General features: G+C 31.0%; 1 protein-coding gene across 1 annotated transcript; it reads left to right on the top strand.

The window, feature by feature from the left end:
* The first annotated feature begins 22959 nt into the window (after positions 1–22959).
* Positions 22960–23580, top strand: LOC149193102 (uncharacterized). Its single transcript, XM_089407212.1, has one exon. The coding sequence runs from the start codon at positions 22960–22962 to the stop codon at positions 23578–23580; it is 621 nt and encodes a 206-aa protein (XP_089263338.1).
* The last annotated feature ends 853 nt before the right edge of the window (positions 23581–24433 follow it).

The raw sequence follows: 24433 nt of genomic DNA, 5'->3' as shown, positions 1-24433 counted from the left end.
CTTTATCTTATAGGCACAATACCAGATATAGTACATGCAGTTGGGATTGTTAGACAGTTTGAAGCAAATCCTAAGGAAACTCATCTCCATGCAGTGAAGATAATATTCAAGTACCTGTAAGGCACTCAAGGTTATGATCTATGGTATCCCAAATATGCAGTTTTTTCTCTTCATGCTTACACAGATGTAGATTGGGCAGGTAATGTTGATGACCGAAAAAGTACTAGTGTAGGAGCATTCTATTTGGAACCCTTCTTGGTATCATGGTTCAACAAAAAAGAAAGCTCCATTGCTTTATCTACTGCTGAAATAGAATATGTTGTTACTGAATCTTGTTGCACTAAACTTCTATGGATGATGAAAAAATTACAAGATATTCAAATCACTTGTCTTCAACCTATACCGACTTTGTGGGATAATACTAGTGCCATCAACATTTCTAAAAATCCTGTCATGCACTAAAAAACCAAGAATATTCCAATCAAATACAACTTCCTGAGAGAACATGTACAAGAATAAAAGGTCAAACTGGAGTATGTTACCTCAAAGGAACAAGTTGTAAATATATTTACAAAGCATCTTCCATGTGATTCCTTTGAATATCTCAAGCAAACACTGGGAGTGGTATCTGCTTCATCACTTCATTAATTATTCTGACAGATCTTACATATTTAGGAGGGGCAATACATATGTTGTCTTGACGATATCTCCCATATTTTTTTAGATGTTCATGTTACTTATATTACTGACAATACATCTTATGTAGCAGCAGTGAACAAGTACAGAAAATACAGGCTCGGGACGAGTTGTGGTATAAAAAAAATGAACATTTTCTTTTTGTACGTAGATATTATGAAGGATGGTCGTGTATATACATGATTTCTCATCTAAACAATCACATACATTTCTCTATGTTGAAGAAATAGTGGGATAGACTTAGGGAAAGGCTTTGATATGCTTCAGACAATTATTATTTTGCATTCTAGTCCTAATATTCATTGGTGTTGCTTAAAAATTCAAGGGGAACAATGTTTCTAATAGTGCATTGCAGGTATTATGATTTATTTAGCATTTTGGATAGTTATATATAATGTATGATACTGCTAAAGACACATATGTTGCTGAAGTGGCAGTTGTCACACTTAAGGCCTATGGTGCATATTCTATATGGTGTATGATAGTTGTTGATGACTATCATGGTTTTATTGGGGTCTTTTGTTTTTGTTATAAATTCCATATTTGTCTCTTTATGTAAAGGTCATGTAAAGACCTATGTTATAAGTCATTGTAAAATTCATGTATGGACTATTATGGTCAAGTCATGTAATCCCATCTTTTTGGGGATGTGATGTAATGTTGAGTCAAATATGTAACCCCCCCATGTTGGGTGATCAATGTAAGCATGAGTCATTGGTGATAGGGAAGGTCATGTCTGGTTGAGTCATAGAGTCATGTACTTCTTTGCATATCTTCAGCAAATTCAACATGTGGTAAGGGGGAGCCTGGTGAGTATTCAGAATTCATTCTCAACAGATCAAATATACAACACTCATATCAAAGGAAGAGAACCCTTCATTCAACATTGTTCCTTTGCCCTTGATGTCAAAGGGGGAGAGAAGCTTGGTGTTTTGGGAATGCTTGGTGACTTGGGAGAAAAACTTGGTATATCTACATATATGTTTACAAATATCTCCAGGTGATGGTGACCAAACACCAAAGTGGTTAACATCATGTCCAAAAGGGGAGATAGTTGGAATTATGACAAATGTGTTGTCCTTAATGGAAACATACTTCATAAAGATGCTGACATGATGGTAGCAAGATGAGTATTCAGTCTAGTACATATTGAATATCAGTTCAGAGATAGAGGAGTGATAAAGATAAATATTGAATAAGTATACACAAGTTTTGTGAATAAAATCCATGTACATACGTGACTATGGTGAAGAAAAGTTGTGCACAATTTCCACACCATAGTATTTTCAATACTAGGGGTATTTTCGATGGTATTGGCCCATAGTAATGAGCGCAACAGTGGATATTTGATCCCGTCGAAGAATACCATCAACATAACTATGGAATTGGCATAAGGTATTGGCTGAGGCCTACGATATATAAGTAGATGGAGGTCAAAGTGCTTAGTGTGCATGATATGGGTTATTGACGAATTGTTTGATCATATCTTATAGATCTAAAATGACTATACATTGAATAATTTGCTTGTCAGTTGATAGATTTATGATGATGATGTTATGATGTGTGCCGTTTACAATGTGGGTCGAAATTTGGGTTTGATTAATGATATATTGTGCAATGAAGCTCTTATTTAGTAGTTACGTATCTATATGCAATTTTTCTTCACAAAGGTCATGCATGTATGCGAATAAGCTTTTGGGTAGTCACATATCGATTCTGCAGTATGGCCAAATTTGTACCCAGGTATGCTTCTTGAAAGGTGCATACATATGAGGAAGTGTCTTATAAGGGACATGTACATATGATAGGGTTTCTTTTTATATGACGTATGATCAATCTTATTGTGTTTGATTTTATCCGTTGATGAAGTCTTCCATGATGGTATGTGTTTAACAGTACTGATTGAGGCTGTATTGATTATGTTATGAGATATTAAATTGTAGTGTTGCTTATATGAGATTATTAATATTTGGCTCAGAGATATGCGATAAGGTAATTATGTGTTTCAGTGATTGATTTGAGTACTGCAATGATTCTGTTTCAGGGTTCAGTGTTTTGAGATTTGTACGCGGGTTATCTAAAGAGAAAGCACATATATACACATGTATGTCTCATAATAATAGCATATATATTCTGACATAAGTTTGACCAAGGTTTCGAGTGACATGATTTAGTTTCTATGATTAACTATAAGTGGTCTGACTTTCTCATGAAGAGTATACAATGAATTCAAATGATCTACCTGCTTTGGTTGTTTGAGATTCAGTATTTGATGGTTTGTTCAAATATTTGGTGATTAAGTTCATTCAACAATCTGATACAAGTGTTGGTTTCAATATTGTTGTCTAATATTGGGAATGGACCTAGTTTGAAATATTATGAAAAGTGATCCACAAAGAACAAATAATAAAGGGGGTTTTAGCTCCCTTCCAGTAGAAGCTGGAAAACGAGAGAAGGTTGTAGCTTTCTACAGGTGAGTGCCTATGTACTGGTATGAGTCTATGCCAGTAAAAGTATTGTAAGAAATTTCTCTTTATAATAAAAGAATAAGACAAAGATGACAACATCGGTGGTTATTTCCCACATTGGGTTTCCACCTAAAAACCTCGGTGTTCATGTGTTTCTTGTGCGTGATGACTTTTTTTTTCTTACTGCACATGATTACCATTTAATAAATTTTAAATGAAGTATTCATACACTGGTTCAAGTTAAATAGATGATGAATTAAATGAAATGGTTAATGGACTGTATATACACTACTTGTCTTCATCACAGTTGCGTGCATACGCAGGTTTTCTTCATAACAGTCGCATACAAAAATCTGAATAGGAAAACAAAAGTTTAAGTAGTTTAAAATACTAATCACCCACCACTCTTGGTATTTTTTCTGACAAATAGGTACCCAATTTACAAAGTTATCTAATGCATTGGAAAATGTTAACTAAAAAAGCATCCCTAGTATACCATCTTGCACTTCCCTAATTTTTATTAAAAAGAGTTACGATCCAAGGTACTTCGATACCCTCTTCATGCTTACCTCAAAGACAATTTTCACCCTTCCTTTCAACTCCCCTGCTATTGTGTGCTTAACATAAGTATTCCATCCACCAAGTATCACTAGCCTGTCCACAAATGCCATGAGAACTACCACATCCTCTTTAGCAATCCTTGCTTAAGAATGACTTTAAAAGCCATCCATCTACAATGCTAAGAATTCAAAACAAATTTTCAATTTATCCAACTTTATGTGAACTATGGATGAAACCATACTTATTTCATTAACATTAGAATTGTCTACCATGATTAAAGCACTATAGGAATTCCAAGTTCACTTTTCAAGCCTACGAAGAAATTATGTGACACATAATATTCCACCAATCCCTCTACTTCCCTCACAGTGATGTTCAAATACAAATAACATTGTTGAATAGAATTTCGTCCATAGTTCCTAAATAAAGCATATGTTTGTTTTACTGAATCCTGCAAGAAAGGATTCTCCCTTCTATTCTAGAAGCTTGTTACACACAACTTTTCAATGAAAAAGAATAATAAAAAGATGAAACAATATATTTATATCAGCCTAAAGTGGCCTACTATTAGGTGCTAAGCACTCTGATCTTCAAAAGGTCTTTGGGGGGATGCCTAGGCTCAATTGCACTTGAACCCAAGACAATTCAAAATGTGTCCTATATGACTATTATGTCCATGTTGTCTTGATTGAAGCACACTCTATGGCATAATGGGACACCTGATCAAGTTGTTTTCTGACTAACCATGGCCTATAACAATAGCCTAAATTCATCCTCCATCCTTACCGAACCTCAAATTATTATTGGCATTGTTCCAAACAACCAATGTTGAAGGGGTTGCTCCAACATATGTCGTAGGTGTTGTTTTAATGAAAACTTCAACCTTTTTAGTGACTTCTTAGCCAAATTGAAATTGCAAGGAGTTCTTCCACCATTCAAACCACCACCCAACCTACAGCTTTCTTCTGAAACATGGTTTAGAGAATCCAAAAAACATCTAAGACCAAATTCATAGACAATTTGATCTCTAATAAAACTTTTTTCAGACATAAATAACTTCCCCAAAATATTTCTTTTCATCTTCTCCAATTGTGTGGAATTGCCTTGCCTCAACTATCTTGAGCAATTTGTGCCTACTACAATGAGACTAAACCCCTTAACTTAAAGTCTACTCACATATTCATGTTAATCTATAATAATTATATGCATACCCAAGTCCAACACATCTTAATCCTTCAAACAATAGGTATAACTTTAGCCACAATTTCAAAGCATTCTAGCAATACTTAACTAATATTATAATTTAACGAACACAAGGTGACACAAAGAATAGTAACATTCAACCAAGTAAAGCAACCACAACGCACATATCCAAATAAAGAAACCCAAGGATGGGTGCCACCCAAGGTAAGTGTGTTAGACTTAAAGAAGGATGTTATAAGTACAACAAAGGAGCATGGCTAATTTGCATGTGGCTCATCTACATACTATAGTTACATAATACAAACAAAAGGCAAGCCACTTACAAGAACTATCAATCCAACCCTTGAGCAATGACAAGCTTCCATCTTTGCTTCCATCTTGCTATTCATGTTTCCATCTTTTTCACTTAGCTCATATAGTTCATTTAATTGTGCTTGAACCTTGAATTTAGAACAACTTCAAAACTTTTTGAATAACATATTTTCTGTTATAATATATGTACTTGCAAGTCCCTCCATTATAAGGTGTACCCAAGTGCTATCCACCATCTTGCTTCATTTTGATGACTTGTCAGCAATTTTTCCATCAAGTCATTCCAAATCATACCTTGAAGTTATCACAACTTCAAAACTTTTTTAATAACATATTTTCTATTATAATATATTTACATGCAAGTCCATCCATTCTAAGGTGAACCCAAGTGTTATCCATCATCTTGCCTCATTTTGATGACTTGTCAGCAATTTTTCCATCAAGTCATTCCAAATCATACCTTGAACTTAGCACAACTTCAAAACTTTTTTAATAACATATTTTTTGTTATAATATATGTACTTGCAAGTCCTTCCATTCTAAGGTGAAACCAAGTGCTATCCATCATCTTGCTTCATTTTGATGACTTGTAAGAAATTTTTCCATCAAGTCATTCCAAATCATGCCAAGGTTGTCCCGCATGGTCCATTTATCGAACCATGCTTAGTTGGGCCTAGGGAAAATTTTAGGGGCTAACATTAGTAGGTGGGCTAATTTTCCATGTTTTTTTTCCAAAAAAGCTTCACCGAATTCCATTTTTTTCAAAAATGATTCACCCATATTTTATAGTATAAAATATGAACCACATTAGTTGGTTCGAAATGTCAACCAAATCCTAGTGGTGTGATTAATCTAAAAGACATTCATCTACAATATGGATCACAAAAGTCTCAGATCCAACATATAAAATTATTTTACCTTAAAAATAGCCAAAATTTTATATATGTTAATATATAATCATTAGAAATTTAAATATTTTTACAAAAATATTGTTGAAGATTTTAGAATTTGTATATTAGGACCAATAAAATTTACCAAAATTTCTAAACTTTAAGATAAACTTCTATGGTTAAAATTTTGCTTAATTAAACCAAATAATTATTTTTCGATTCTTCCAAACACACCTTTAACAATGGGATAATACTTCACCCGTGGGATAAACTTCCATGGTTAAAATTTTCCTTGATTGGGTCGAATGGTTATTTTTCAATTGTTCAAAAGACACCTTTGACTATGGGATGATGATTGACCCGTGGGTCTGCAAGTCCATAGCGAGGACCAAAACACCCGAGGTGTCCGAACTTGTATAAAGGCAACCTGGATAGTTTAGTACTCTTATCCATTTGATCCGGCATACAACGTCTGGTGTTGCACCTTTTGGACGTTAGCTTTTCACAGTAAAACTCTGTAGTCCCCTTGACAGCACGCCAACTTCTATGCGCAGGCGGAGGACTTCTATGCGCAGGCAGCTCCTTTCCAGTCGAACTTTGGCTAATCGTGTGGATGAGGCTCGTGATGGAATAATTTAATACATGTGATGGCATAAGATAAATCGGATGACATGAGAAGAGCCTGCCGAGTCACGATTCTTCCCATACAGTGCAGAAGCACCAGTCGAATCCGGATTGAATTTGTGGGGGCTAATGCCTACTACATTGACCAAAGTGTAAAATAAAAATAATATAAAATAGAAACTGGGAAAGGACATGGTCATTTTCGTTCTACGAGTTAATGTTGACGTTAAGATAGACTTTAAGTGGCCTTCATAATTTAGAGTTTATTTTCTCCTTTTCATTTGGTTGGGTCATCCGTAACACTGCTAGCTGGACCACCATTGATACACATTATTTTCACAATTCGGGGAGCTGAGAAAAGAAGGGACGAGAAATGTATATAATATCTTCGTGTAGGTTGCACCCTGACAACGCGCTTGGCTCAATGCAGATAGCCGAAATTTCTACACCGACATCTTAATCATGTTAAGGCGACTTGGGGTTTCGCCATAATCAGATCCGAAAGGAACGTGAAGAATGTCTATACCAAAAATTAACAAAATTGACCTATATCAAGATAAACCAATGGAGGAAAACATTTATAACGTATGTCCACTGGTGTATCTAAGAGACTAATACACGTCAATAATCATTAGTTTATAGGAAAGAGTTCTGATGTATTGGATGTTTATCCGTCATTAGTGAAATCCTTAATTGCTATATTTGTCTTTTCTTAATCGTGGGGATTTATGGTGAAATTGGCAAATAAGGTGGACCCCTACTTTGCTTGACAAGGATTAATTTTATTTATTATTAGCGATACATCGAATTTATGTGACCTCGCATCTAACACAGTGATATACCTTTAGAGTGTTTTACCAATCTGTTTTTATGTTTAATTCATCTATATTTTGGAAATTTTTAAGCGGAATATGATTTACCTATGTATTTATAAGATAGAACATTTTCATTATAAGTTTTTTTTAAGTTTTAATTATAAGTTTAATCACTATTTCAAAATGCTTTCTAACATAATAAAATTTTAAAACTAAATAATTTAAAATATGATATAACATTAAAATTAAATAGAAATTTGAATTTTAAATATGATTATCATATTTTGGAATATTTTTAAAATTTGCCATTATAAAATTATTAAAAACAACTTCACATTTAGAGTGATTAAAAAACTCGTTAAACCCTTAGATAAAAATAAGTATTGTGAAAAAAGAATTTACACGTGGACATATTAATAACAAATACACGGAAGAATCACTTTTGTTGTTAAAACGAGGGTTCATGTGAAATATATAGCCCCATGTGGAGAATGATACCGTTGTTGGAACAATGAAACAATGGAGGGAGTACTTTTTAAGTGCTCTTTTGGAATTTTCTGTGTATTAAATTTTTGATTGTTATGGTTTATATATATCTAATATTTTCAAAATTTTTAATAGAGATTTTAAAATAAATCAGAAAATTTTCAAAAAAATGACACTTAAATTATTATTATTTTTAATTTAATTACAAATTTCCTAAAACACTCTATTATCATGTTTTATTGGTCATTGTCTAATTAGTAGAAATGAATTTATCCACATATCTACTTTATTTTGACATTCTCTATGAATCATTTTTCATATTAAACAAATAGGTTGAATTTTCATTCACAAGCCAAAGGAGCTTTTGGTATAACCATTTAAATGAGGATTTTTTTTTGGGGTTTTTTAAATATATTCAAAAATTATTTATTTGCATGTTTGTTCAATATTGTTATATTTTTTTTGTATGTATTTAACTTTGTTTTTATGTTGTATTAGTTTGTTTTTAACCAAAACATTTTCTCACTTATTTATAATTTAATATTGAGAATTTATTTTTTATTTTTTGTTATTATTTAAATTTATTTATTTGTAAAGTGATCCATTGTCTTATTATGAGCTCTTTAGTAACTTTTATTTTTGTTAATTACTAATTTTTTGTTTTTTATTTTTTTAGTTTTTTCTCTAATTTCCATTTTCATGAATTATAGTGTTTTGTGGATATTTTCAATTTAAAATGACTTATTATTGTATTATATATATATATATATATATTAAAATGTATATAAATTAATAAAAACAATATTAATTAATTATATTTCTTAATTTTTAATAATGACATTCAACAATACAATATTTTATTTTAAGTTTAATTAATCTATAGTTAAGCTAAACAATCAATACTAGTTATAATATAATTTTTTATTATTATGTAGCTCTTGCTTTAATATGTTTTGAGTTTTAATTTCAATTTTTTTATTATAATACCTTATTTATTTTTTTAATGCTAAATTTTTCAATATTCTTATTTCTAAAATTTGTAAAATATTTTATAAATTTAAACCTATTAAAAATTATTAATTCTTCTATTATTATTATTATTATTATATTTATATATATATATGAATGGATGTGCGATTTTAAATTTTGTTATAAATATGAATAATCATATTTTAATATTGTTTAATTAATAAATCTATAATATTTTGTTGATGTGTATGCATGACTTAAAATTTGGCTTCAAATTTAATCATGCCTGATATAGGTTTTCTAACCAAACACATGTCAAGCATCATAACTCCACATTAGGCAACACACGATGGGGAACCTAAAAAGCTTGTGGTTTATTCATCTCTAAGCAATTGTAACCACTGAATGCATTCACTTGTGGGATTTTATACATTTCGTATTTTAATTATGTATTTAAAATTAACTAAATAATTGTAAGTGAATATTTCTTGGAGTTGCTTTTAGTCTGATTTTTTGGAAGTTCTTATGGTAAGTTTTTTTGGTTTAATTTCTCTAAAATCTTATAGAAATTTATTGAAATCACAAGTTTGATAGGTAATCCTATGCAATGGAAGTGCCCTAAAGGTTTTCCAAAGTGCTGAATCCATATATATAGTAAAAAGAAACTAGTTTAAATAACACAAATCAAGATTTCACCTCAAATTTTTTCACAAAATTCCAACATAAGAAAGTCCAAAAATCCCACTAAAATCAATTATATATTTCTCAATTGTTTATCTATTTTTATATTTTTTAATAGTATTTGTATAAAAAAATTATTAATATTATCAATATAGTACAAGTTGATATATACATAAGCAATTCCAACTATTGAATGCATTCAATTATGAGATTTTATACATTTAGTATTGTAACTACATATTTAAAATTAATTAAATAACTGTAAACAAATATTTCTCAATCTCTTATGTAAATGAATATTTCTCAATCACTTATTTATTTTTATATTTTTAAATAATATATATATATATATATATATATATATATATAAGCCTTATTAATATTATCAATATAGCCAAATTATGTTGATATATACATAATACCAATACGAGTACATATATTGCATTCAATTGTGAGATTTTATACATTTCATATTGTAACTACATATTTAAAGTTAATTTAATAACTGTAATTGAATATTTCTCAATCACTTATATATATATATATATATATATATATATATATATATATAAAATCTTTATTAATATTATCAATATAGTCAAAGTATGTTGATATATCCATAATACCAATACGCGTACATATATGAAACAAGGGAGGCTACATCGCAGCTAGTCTCTGCCTTTTGCTGGGTGAGGCTTATGAAGGAAAGAACATATGACGTGATTTACTTAACAGTCTAAATGCACATAAGAATAGGTTTTTAGCTAGATTTGCTTAAGATCATGAAAGTAAAATAACTTTGAACATTGAGGAATAAGATATATACACTTCATAGCATGCAGTGAATAAAACCGTGTTAGCTAAAGTATCTAACAAAAGATGAGTTACTTTCACAAAATACCTCAGAAAGCTTTGTTTCAACTGATTTTCGTTTAAAAACATATCATAAAAGAGATAAAGAGGCTCATCTCTGCTACAACCAACTTGTGGTGAACAACTTGTTTTCTTGTTGCGTACCACTCTTCATCCTTCCTCAGTGAAGTAAGGGCTAGAATCAGCCTTAAGTTCCCAGTATTGATATAGGTTGGTCACAAATCGATAAAAGTTAAACATTTGAATAGGATTGCCGAGTGTACTGAGTTTCCACTCTTCCGAAAGTTTTTAATAGAGATGCTCAACAACTCTATTCGGAGGAAGCAACAAGTATTGCTGAGATGTGGCAGGGTAAACTAGGGTGGTGTATTGCGAATCTTCAATAGTCGGTTTGCAACTTCGCATGATGGCCACCATTGTAGATGAACAGCTTAGAAGATGGTACGAAGAACGTCCACTCAAAGCAATCTCTATGTTAAAGGGACAAATTACAAAACGCATAAAATAGTCAGGAGGAATTTACAGAAGGACGAGAGGAACAGAAAGTAATGCAGGCACGTGCCCTTGTTAAGACAACCAATTAGAGATCTTACTGTACTTTCTTTGGGGAGAATACTGATATAAGAGAGTAGAAAACACTTGGTTTTGCCGAGTCTAAGAAAGGTTAGTAATATTTGAAAAGCACTGTCCTGAGAGAGTAGAAAACACTTAGTTTGCAGAGTCTAGGATAAAGTCGTACTATATTTAAAAAGCACTTGAGTTTATTATTTATATTTATTCCTATCATATATAAGATTTTTAGTTATCATTTAAACACAACCCGTTCTTTATTGACATTCTTTTTTAATATACTCTACAAAACTTTTCATAGTGGAAGATATAAGTAAAGTATCAAAGATTTCATGTATGTCGAGGAGCGTGTTAATAAAGTTAAAAAAAACAAGTAGGAGTTTGCATGCATTTGACGTGTCAGTAGCAGTGCATGCATTTCCCACTAGGCCAGAGTAACCGCAATTACGTGTGATTGCGTTCGAATCCCTTGAGTCCACATTCCGGTAAGCAGGATAGGATCCGGAGGCATAGTAGTTGAATTAAGACCAAATGCTAGCGAGCGCAAATCCTTTGTTTGTTTAGTAACGAATCCCCCTTCTTTTGCATTCATTGCTAATCCCTTCTTGAAAGCCTTCTTCCCTGCTTCCTCAACCTAGAAGAGAGCAAGAGCTGCAACAGAGGGTTCCAGAAGGGGAGGGCGGCAACCCTTGAAGAAAGAAAGCATGTTGATGTAACCGTTCTGAATCAAAGCGACCAGATCATGCATTGTCAGGTGAGAGCCATTGCTTATAATTGGAGTTGTTGGGTCTCGATTGTGTATGGGGAGAATAGCTCAGTTCAGAGGGAATCGCTCTGGAATGACATTGTATCTCAGGCCTCTGTGGTGAGGGGAAATCCATTGATGATTACTGGGGATTTTCATGCTATCAGAAATCACAACGACAGAGTAAGTGGGTCGAGTGATTGAGAATGAGCCGGGCGAGAGGGAGGGTTGTTAGCAAAATTGAGAATGAGCCGGGTGAGAGGGAGGGTTGTTAGCAAGTTAGGCAATTATGGGCCAGTTGTGGATCAAGCAATAAAGAAAGGGTTGAAGGCGGGGCTGGTATTAGTGCTTTAGGGCATGGTTACAGGTAAGCGCACTTCATGCATGTGTATCGAAACACTACAATGGTATAATGAAGTTCTGGTTCCTCAGTTTTATATCCAGTTACTGTATATATCCATTATTTTAATAATATAAATTCCATTAACAAATTTTATTGTATATATCCATTACAACATGCATAGGACAATATCAATTTGGGTTATGTACTGGTTGGTGTACAGCGGATTGTTCCAATATTAACTCAAAGTAATTGACTGCCTTTTATTCATATTGATCGATTATGTAGCTGTGAAACTATAGGTAAGTAAATCTAAAAGAAAACATATTTAAATGCTGTAGGAATTAAATGTAGATCCCAATTTTATTAGATATTAAAATTTAAAACTTCTTTCTTTCACAGCTGCTCACTGCTTCTACTAAGCCATCTAGCAGATGAGATACGGGCTTGCTGAGAGGATATGAAAGGAGATAAAAGAATAATAATGTGGGAGATATACCTGAAGGTCTAGCGAAGGCAGGGCGGCAGCGGACGGTATCTGTGGAGATGCTTATACTTTATCGTTTGCCTTAAAGAGTTTTACTCATAGAAGTCTTTCTATCTCCTTAGTAAGGGATTGGACATCTGGGAAATGGCAGTGTGACCACCATTATTTCCTGATCCATTTTCATTTGGTTGGATAGACCCAAGCAACCCAAGCAAGACCTCAGGATGCAGCTCAACCCGTCCATAAGCAGCATCATATTCCAATCACATTCGTGCGAAGAATAAGTAGATAGAAGTTGTTTGGTGCCCGGAAAAGTTAAGCGCTGCATTCGTCCAGTTCATTCCTAGCGAAGCATCCCGGCTTCTGTAATAAAATGAATTACTCTGCTTCCTGTTATCTCTGGTTTATATCTTAGCAAACAGGTGGTGGCATAGTAAACAGGCGGTGGCATATCGACGAATGTATGACACATATATGACACATGTTTAGATGTAAACGAAGTGGTGGATGTAAACGAAGTGCAGGCAGGCGTACATGCAGTGGCGGTGCAGTGGTAGATAATATAGTTACATGTACTGTTGCATATTCATAACATTTAATGCCTTAAACTAATATTAGAATTAGTTTACCTCCCTCAAAAATTCTCAAAAATGTGAAAGGAACATACTAATATATGATATGATTTTAGCCTCCCCGCCTTGGGAAGAGGCTAAATAAGATGATTAAACCGATTGCCTTATAAAACTACACAATGATCCTTAAAGAGTTCGGATAAAGTTAGGTTATCCATGAAAATGACCAGCTAGAACTAATGCTATCTCACAATTTTCGATTCCTATAGTCCCTGGCCATTACCAGATGGCAGGGACTAATAAAGAAATAATTCTCATATATACATATAATATAACAGATGAGTATGCATTAACCTAATATTTATTAATATTATCAATATAGTCAAAGTATGTTGATATATCCATAATACCAATACGAGTACATATATGAAATAAAGAAATAATTCTCATATATACATATAATATAATTGGTGAGTATGTACTAACCTAATGTATGATGAGGGAATACCTCGGGAACAATAAAGCAAAACTATTTCAATTTTAATAGGTAAAGCATAAAATATTTATTAGATCTTTAGAGATTAAGTTACAATATTTATATGGTTGTATTAGTAAGTTATTATATTTATATTGTTGTATTAGTAAGTTGGTTGAAAACTTTAAATGTATTTTTTTATTTCAATTGTTTTTTTTTTGGGTCTCATATATATATGAACATTTCATGCTATTTTTTTCTTGTGAATTGTAACATGTTCATTAAATTTATATAATTTTCAAGAGATTTAAATCTTTGTTTTTGGTTTATAATCCTATGATCTTAGTGTTTTCCTCGTTCAATTAAGATATGATAATTTCTTTCTATAATATGTTTATAAGAAGCTTTTAACATGAAATTTTGAGTAGACCAAAGAGAGTAAAAAACTACCCATGATAAGTATTTAAGTTTTGGTTTATTATACTTTTGATTATATATCTTATGGAAGTTAGGGATTATGACTAATCCTTAAATAAGCTTAAAATGAATTATCATTTTATTTATTCTATGACTTGAAATTCTCATAGTGAAATTTTGTGAAAACTAATGAAAAATATCATATTTTACGTGGTTAGATTTTAGATATTGGTTCATTATGATTTCGTAGATACAATATATGTAAGATAGGTTCAATATTGGTTTCTAATTAACCATGAAAGGAATTTCAAAAGAGCCATCTTATAATTTCTAGCTACAATTTGTTTTTAATGACTATTTAGATGATGAAATTATAATAATATTGTACAGACATAGCAAGTTAGATATCAAAATGTTTTCATATATTAGCTCATCATATTTTTTGAGATCTATCTCGTGTAATTTAGAGTTATATATTGTGAGATATATCTTATGGAATTTATGGTATTTGACTAATCTTGAAATCTTAATCAAATCGTCTTGGAATTTTTTCAATAACATCATTTTCAGCTAAGTTTTATACAATTAAATTTATAAGAGTTCAAGAAATTATATTAGAGTATTAGAGGGTAGAAATGAAGCATAATAATTCAAATTTTAGAGATATATCAAGATAAAGTCTAACCATCAAAACAATCTCCAAGTTAAGGTTTTAAAGGTACACAACTTAGAATTGACATATATTTTGATTGGAAGATCCATTTTTGGGTGAGTAAACATTGTGATAAATAGGACTACTACTATTATTTCAAAATGGTTATACAAAAATTACCATAACTCAAAAAAAATTGAGCATAAAATTCAAAGAATGTGAAGTGTCAAAATACAAATTCTCTGAATTAAAGAAGCAAGTTGATGATATGACTTGTTTTCAGGAAGTAATTAAAAAGGAAATGGGAAGTAATATGGATGAAATCAAAAATAATATGTATAAGGATATGGATTAAAATAGGGAATAAATAAAATCCATGAAGGATGAAATACCTAATTCCATCAAGGAATAAAAACAAAATCCAGTGAATTATATGGAAATATTCTCTAAAAAAAGACAGCTTTAAAGGAATATGGTGATCTATGTAAATCATGAAAATAATAAGAAAAATTGAGTTGAGCATCAATCACATACAACGAGTATTTTGTCACAATATAGAGCACAAATGCTAAATTATAAAATTATGATTAATGAACACTCCAAGATATGTAGCATTAAGGGTTTAATTTGGCAGTAGGAAACTACTTCATTGCTAACAGTCATATGAGGATGTTTTATGGTATGGATCCTATAACATGTATATTCTAGATGCAAAAATGCATTTATCTACACCAACTGTTAAATTTACAAGAGGTAACAATTTCATCACTATATTCAGAACAAGATCAATTTGTATAGTGTCAACGGCTTTGTAAAAGTAAAAATAATTCTATTGTATATTTGTTAATTTTTATAGAGGAATTGATAACAAAGTATGAAAATGAAGAGAAATGTATTCTTTATCCAATTGGTAAATCTTCAAAAAAGAGACCCAATTATAGAGCACATTAAACAATTTGGAAAGTTGAGTCTTGTAGTAAAGAGCTTTCTAAAGGATAATTTGTTATACCTTTGTTATGGGAACTTTAAAGTAAACAAACCAACCTGCAGTGCATCACTTTTGAACCTAAATTCCCATAGAAATATTTAATTATGGTAAGTTAAGTTGAAAGTAAACAAATGCATACTAGAAGAGTGGTCATTGATAACTATAGAGAACATAATACTCCTTTTCCTATCCTCACATAAATGGCAAGGTTAACACCTTATCAAATGGTCAAAAAAGGAAAAAAGTGCTTATGTTTTGACCATGTGTCAAGGAATACATTAAGGGGATTAAATGTAGTGAGAAAAAATTATTCTACATAAATCTTGAAGAGGAAGAAGAACAAGAATTGTAACCTTCATAAGAACTAGAGTTAGAAGAGACTACTCTAGAACAATATCTTGTATTTAATTATCTAGCCTCATTAATCCACAAGCTCTCCATATAGGAGGATTATCAGCAATAAAATGGTAATGATGTTGATTGGTTTAGGCAGTACCCATATCTTCATCAATAATGAATTACAAAACTTTTCAAATGCTTTATTTTTCTAGCATCATAATTTCAAGTAATGATTGCAAATGGAGGTGCCATAAATTATTTATGGAAGTGCCATAATATTATGATTTATATGGGGGATTATTTATTAGCTAGTCCCATGACTAAAATCCAAATGGGTGGCACTAATTTTGTATTCAAGGTCTTATTGTTACAATCGTTATGAATAGTCGTGCTTTTTTTCATTATACCATCATGAGTTTCTCCTTCGAAAGCAACAAATTTGAAATTGAAGGTATAGTAGGGAAATCCTCTATAGCGATAAGCTCTAATAAAAGCTACTCATAAAAGGACACCATTGTGTAATTACACAAATACGCTCACTAAATGTCGAAACATATATATACTCTTATCTAATGGATCTCCAAAAACTATCAAAAATAATTCCAAAGTACTTGGAGAGATCTCTAAGGGTCTTCTACCTACTAGAGATCATGATGATGTTATTCATTTGCAACCTAGAAATGTACCACCTAACATTAGGCCTTACAGGAATCTATATGCACAGAAAGGTCAAATTTATCATGTTCTCTGAATAATGTTAGAGACAAACATCATTTAACGAAGCTAAAATTCTTTTTCTTCATTAGTGTTGATGGTTGTAAGAATGGATGGCTCGTGGCATATGTTTCTAGATAAAAGAGAATTGGACAACATGAACATACAAGATAACTTTCATATTAAACCTATCAATGATCAATTATTATATGAATTACATGGATTGTTTCTCTATACTCAATTTAATTTCTATGAATATCATAAGATTAGAATGAGGCAAGAAGATATTCCCAAAACAAACTTCAAAACATATTAAGGTCATTATGAGTTTTTTCTTATGTCATTTGGATTCACTGATGCAACTTGAAAATTTAAAACCTTGGTGAATTCCATTTCCTAAATCTCCCTTAGAAAATTTGTGTTAGTGTCTTCGAATGACATACTAATCTATAGAGAATCTCGAGAAGAGCATCTAGAACATGTTGACAAAGTATTTTAAAAATATTGGAAGATATAACTATATGCAAATCCTTTAAGTGTTCCTTTAGGGTGTGATTGGAATATTTGTGTCATAGTTCACTTCATGAAGGTAACAAAGTGGTATTTATAATAGTAAAAGTTATAATGCAATGGTCAATCCTCAAAATATTGAAGAAACTTATAGTATTTTTAGGATTGATGGGATATTTACCACATATTTGTTAAGAATTATGGTGAAATAACATCATCTCTAAAATCATTGTTAAAGAAGGAATATTTTTCTTTGACCAAAGAAGAGGGAAAATTTTAAGTACCACCCTAAATTTATATGTATAATAAATGGGTGAATCCCCATGATACATAGGAAAAATGGGAGGCAATTTTATCAATAATATAATATGTATATATAATTTTTCTGCTGAATCTCTCACGAGATTATATTATCTTATAACATCATGGCGAATCTTTCACTGAATTATAAAATCTTGTAAGATCTTGGTAAATATTTCACTGAATAATAAAACAATAGGAAGTCTTAGAAAATGTTTTGTTAAAGTTTGAAACCATATATGATAATAGGAAAACATATTCACGAAACTGTAACATACTAACATACATGTTTCAAAAAAAGAAACATAATTTTCTCTTCCTACAAACAATGTTGCAAGTTTCAGTGGTGGTGTTTTTCAAGATTCTTACTATACACTCTTTCATATCCTTCTATTAGTTTTGATAATATTCCACAACAAAGTTCTTGTAGGTGTTGATCTTGACCACTAGTTCTATCAAGGTAGGAGAGATTAATATTTTCTCTACCACTTTTGTTAAGCTACCACATTTGTCAAGTTATCAAATTTCTTTCGTATTCCATAGACTCTAACTACGAGATTAGAAAAAACACATCAACTTTATTTACCCCAACACGCCAACAAGTTGCAAGCCCCAACTATATAATATTAGAAAGTAGTAGGTATCCCAAAGGCCTGAAGGGGATCTAATGAAAAGAAGTGACCATTGTAAGAAGCCTTCCAATCAATATATAAATATATAAATTTAGATTTATTATTATTTTAATTGGAAATCTTTAATTAAATAATAAAAGTTAATTACGTCTCTACCAATCTAAATTTCTTATTAGCATAATTCACTACCTTCATAATCTTTCATTTTTTAACAGTGTTGTAACATGTGGATTAATTTTCTTTTTGGTGCACAATCTCCGCCTTTTAAGACAATATGGTGCAATGGCCCAACCCCTATAGATCATTACAACAAACTAACAATAACAAAGAAGATGAAAGGTTGTACAAGCCAACCTATTTTTCAAACAACTATTCCAACATCAATACCTTAACTTTTCATGAACATATCATATTGAGAACGTTTGGAAAATGGTGGGAAATCTAAGCAACGACTATCTCTCTTCTCGATGGTGATGCGGAAAGAGTGATAGGATTTCACTGTTTTGAATTTTTTTTTGTTAAATCAGGAAAACCAATATTAATGGAGATATTAGTATTTTTTACTAAATTTTGTGAATTGACTAAATGTAGCTTTAACCATTCACCTTAAGATGTCTATTACAATATAATTTTTGAAGTCTATTTAATATCTTCATTATCATAAAATCCAACCTATATCCATCCTAACTCCACATCTACCACTCTTAGAGGGATGAAATCTATTTATCCCTCTCAGCACAACTTGGTAGATCCAGAATTAAGATGGATCTAAGCTAATAGAATTTCCCCTTTAAATAGTCTATGCTCACATGAATACCATGTTATTACCATGGGTTATCATAAACCTAGAGCTTAAAAATTACTACTAGTAATTTATAAAAATTAATAATTGATTTTATTTTAACCAAGGTAAAATGTTTAAGTGACATTGAATTACAAGATCCATTTTTCCCTGAGAGGGATCAAATATATTTTCACTCTATGCTAGTTTTCATATCATAATATTTGATCCCTCTCGGGGCTTACTAGATCCAGAGTAAAGATGGATCTACGATGGTTTAGTTCTCCCCTTTACATAGGCTACATTCTAGTGAATACCATGGGTCAATACCATGTGTCATATTTATTTTTATTAATACTAATATTAGGGTTAATAATATTTTTTTGCATGGTATTAATAATAATTTGGCCCATAGTATTTTGGCCATATGCTTCACCTAAATATAACACATTTTTTTTAGTGTTCGTAAATATAAAGTGACTTATGGAGTAAATATAATATATATATATATATATATATATATATATATATATATATATATATATATATATATATATATATATATTTACCATACCTCTTGTTTATTTATATTTTTGTTAATTTACCATACCTCTTTTATAAATATGGTATTTGGCCCATAGGATTCACTTAAATAAAATCTAATTTTTGAGTCTTCTTAAATAGAAAGAAGGTTATGGACTAAATATAAAAAATGGTTTTATGTATTTACCATATCTCCACTTTATTTATATTTTTATGGGTTATGGACTAAATATAAAAAGAGGTTTTATTTATTTACCATACCTCCACTTTATTTTTATTTTTATTTATTTACACCCTTGTGTGTTCATAAATATACAGTGACTTGTGGAGTAAATATAAAAAAATGTTTTATTTACTTACCATACGTCTCGTTTATTTATATTTTTATTAATTTACCATACCTCTTTTATAAATATGGTATTCAGCCCATAGGATTCACTTAAATAAAACCTCTTTTTTGAGCCTTCTTAAATAGAAAGAGGGTTATGCACTAAATATAAAAATAGGTTTTATTTATTTACCATGTATCTAGTTTATTTATATTTTTATTTATTTACCATACCTTAGGAGTAAGTATAAAAAGAGGTTTTATTTATTTACCATACCTCCACTTAATTTATATTTTTATTTATTGGGACCAAATACAACCTCCCAAACAAAAAAATGGGTGATTTCAAATGAATTTAACATTTCAAAGCAGAAAATCGGGCGATTGTAATGGAATATAACCTCCCAAACTAGGCGAATCAGGTCAAATGAGTCTTTTCATAGTTTATCTACCTTTTTCTTGGGCTAAAATGAAAAAATTAATTATTTTTTAGATAAAAGTTGGGCTAAATATATGAAACGGGTGTTTTATAAAAATTTCGCCCCTCTAAAATGAAAAACCCCTTAAATTTCGCCCTTTGGTCAAAATCCGCCCCTAAAATTTACCATGCCAAAGAAACAACCAAAACAAAATTATAGGAATTTTAGGATTGATGGTATATTTACCACAAGTTTGTTAAGAATTTTGGTGAAGTAACATCACCTATTAAATCATTCTTAAAAGGGAATAATTTTCTTTGACCGAAGAAGCAACCAAAACCTTTCAAAAACTTTAGAAGGCAATTTATGCAACTCGTGTTCTTGCCACAATTTAGAAAAAACTTTTTTTGGGGAGTTTGATGCATCAAGCCATGGAATTGGTGCAATTTTAAAGTAAGAAGGAAGACCCCATTCCTCGAAAGAAACAAAATAAAAGGGAAGATGGAAGCCATTAGAAAATAGTGGAGTTAGTGAATGAAATATCTCTCCATAGATTTGGAAAAATACTCTAAGAACACTTAGAAAGTGATGATTAAAAGTAGATATTAGAGAAAATTTGATTATATAAGAGAGACAATTTCCGATTAAGAGAATCGAAAGTAAACAACAATGAGAAGGTTCCCATGCAAAATCAGAAAATGGGCACAATCTCAATAAACTTAAGTAAAATTATCAATAGAGATGTATATTAAAGGGAATTAATCCACTAGGAACATGTTTAACATGCATGAGACTTGGATATCAAATGAGTAGAACACTGATAATTATGATGGAAATATTCTTGTGTTGTATTCAAAATGAGAATTAGGAATGAATGTTGTAGGTACTTACTGGAGTTTTGCTAAAATTCCTAAGACTATAAATTCTTGACATAAAAAGACACACTCATTTTCAAAGAAACATATATGAGAAAATTCTACAAGAAAATTAGAGATTTAACTACTGACAATTGATATTTTTGAAGTTATTTATACCAATGCATGGCAATGATTATAATTTCCAATTGAAATGTTTTCAGTTTAACTAAATAAATAAAATAATACCCATGATATTAGTCAACATGGTGATCATCATTAAGATAAATTATAAGAATTAAACAATTCACATGATTGTTGAAAAAGAAAATTGGTTTTCCTAGAATCTTCCAATGACAATTAATAAAGGTTGTAAACAATTTATTAAGATTATCTAATAGAGCATCATAATAATACTATAAATATTATAAAAACAATTTCCTTATAATTTTTGTAAAAAAAATACTATTTAAATAAACTTCTTTTTTAATAAATATTTTTAAATATAATGTATATAAAAATAACTTTAAATTTTAATTTTAAATTTAGATACTTAATTATAAAAATTAAACAATCTAATTTTTAGAAATGAAATATTTAATAAAAAATTCCCAAAATTTTGTTTGAAAATAAATCCATGTAAAGAAAAGAAAATCTTAAATTTCAAACAATTCCGTGTAAAAAAAAATTCCTAATTTTAAAAAATAATTTACCGAAAATTCCAATGTAGACTAATAATTTTTAAATAATTTAAAAAAAATCTAAATATTAAATGAAATTAAAGTAATTTGTTAAATCATCTATCTAAAATATATTTTAATCAATTAAATAATAATATTATCTAAAAATTCAATATAATGATTATAAATATTTTATATTTTATTAATTTTTTAATAATATAAATTAATATTTTATATCTCTCTATATAAATATATATTATTGTAATGATAATAACAATATATATTTAAAATTTAGCTTTTAAAATGAGATACTAGAGAATATTTAAAAATATTTTAGATGAGTGAATCACTAGAAAAATCCAATTATATTGGAAATGCAATTTTCTTTAGAAACTCATAATAGAATATTACTTAAAAAATCATATATATATATAGATATAGATATTATTTAATAAATGCTAATATATATATATATATATATATATATATATATATATATATATATAACTTTGTTTAATTAAAATGTATTATTCAAAAAAATGGTTATGATACTAAGAAATTAATTGTTTTTTAAAGGTTAAAGGTTATGATTGGATAGAATTATTGGTTTTTTATAATAAATGTATGTCTATGATTGAATGGTTAAATTTTTTTACATTAAAATTATAGACATGGAATTGATTATTTAAAAAAATAAGGGTTATGAAAAAAGAAAAAAGTAAGGAGAAAAAAAGGTCTGGGAGCACTGAAGATGAAGACGAATGCCTAGGGTTAGGGTTTTGGAATGGGTTGCCTCTGGCAGACCTGCACCTGGTCAGGGTGCAGGGAGAACCTGAATCCACCTGCATAAGTTTAGATCAAGCAACGTTGGGTCGATTGAAGGAAGAAACCCTGAAAATAGATAGGATTGATAAAAGAAATGACAAAACCAGACCAGGGGGGGAGATCCCCTCCTATAAAAATGTAGCAACAAGAGAAACAAGCTAGAACAGATCGAACGACAGCACAGGGAGGCATAGCAAGGACACGCCGGTCATGGGGGCAATATGGCAAGCAAGGATGGGGAACAGATGCCTACCAAGAGCAACAAAAAAACCCAGGTTTGTTATCCCAAACAATAAACTAGAGGAGTACAGGGGATATATGAAATATCGTGCTCTAATTTGTAAGTTTGTGGGCACATGGCCGTATGAGAAAGACCTGACTAAATGGATACAACGGAGATGGAAGCCTAAGGGACATATTGACCTAAAACTAGGGGCAAAAGGATTCTTCACGGTCATATTTGCAAACTTGGAGGATAAGGAGAGGATCTTTGAGGAGGGATCATACTTCTTCAATAATGCAGGCCTTTTTATGAGGCAATGGGAAGAATGCTATAATCCAGATAAAGAGAAAATGCTAGTAACACCAATATGGGTTAGACTGTTTGGGCTTCCAATAGAGTTCTGGGATCCAGAGATTCTAGAGGGGATTGAGAATTCAATCAAGACTTTTGTCAAGGTGGCAGATACTACCAAACGAGGTAGATATACGTCATACACTAGGATCTGTGTCTACATGAATATCACCGAACTGCTTCCGGACTATATTGAAGTGGAATACCATGATGAGGTATGGCAACAACCTGTGGATTATGAACATATTCCATTTTGATGTAGATGATGCCATGAATATGACCATCTGTATAAATCTTGTCTGATGATTGCTAATGAAACACCAACAGACTTGGGGGGGAGAAAGGAGAATACTAAACAGGAGGAAGGGAAGAGTGGAGGAGACAATGAAGGGTTTACAGAAGTGCTGAGGTGAAGAAAATCCCAAAGAGAACAAACTAAATGGAACCCACCCTATCCAGAAGGCACTTGGAAAATTCAGAACCAGTTTGAAGTATTACAAGAAGAAGAAATGGAAGTGGAAGGTGAGGATGGCGAAGACGAAACAGTGGAGCATATAAAAGAAAACAAAGGAAAAAATAAGGTGCCAACCAATATGCAGACAGAAAAGGAAGGAGAGAAGACAAACCGACCTCAAGAATAGAACCAAATGGAGATAGACCCACAACAGGACAAAGGAAGAGAATAAGAACAGGTTATGAAGAGACTTCTACAAGAATGAAGGCATTTGGATGAAAGACTCATACCAAAAGACCAGAAACAATTATATAAAGACATGTTCCAAAGGTATAAGGAGAAATGAGGGACAATAATAATAAGTCAGCTAGAATAGCTAGGGGTGCAAGGAGGACAAAGCACAGATGTGGATACTATAGGGAAAGCAGGAAGGAAAAGAGGAAGACGGCCTATGAGTGAGACCATCCAAATGGTTGGAGAGATGCTAGTAAACTCAGGAAGAGTGGTGCCATTGTTGGAGGTATTCCAACAACCCCTTAAATTGTTAAAATGATCATCACAACCTGGAATATTAGAGGGCTGAATAGTAAGGGGAAACAAAGATATCTGAAAGAGAGACTTAAAAAAATAAAACCAATATAATGCTAGTTCAAGAA

The sequence above is a fragment of the Pinus tabuliformis genome, chromosome 2_2, assembly GCF_031772625.1.
Source record: "Pinus tabuliformis cultivar Carrire ecotype Pingquan chromosome 2_2, CPIR1, whole genome shotgun sequence".
NCBI classification, from domain to species: Eukaryota; Viridiplantae; Streptophyta; class Pinopsida; order Pinales; family Pinaceae; genus Pinus; species Pinus tabuliformis.
The sequence above is the reverse complement of the archived record's forward strand: the minus strand, read 5'-3'. Positions and strand labels throughout refer to the sequence as shown.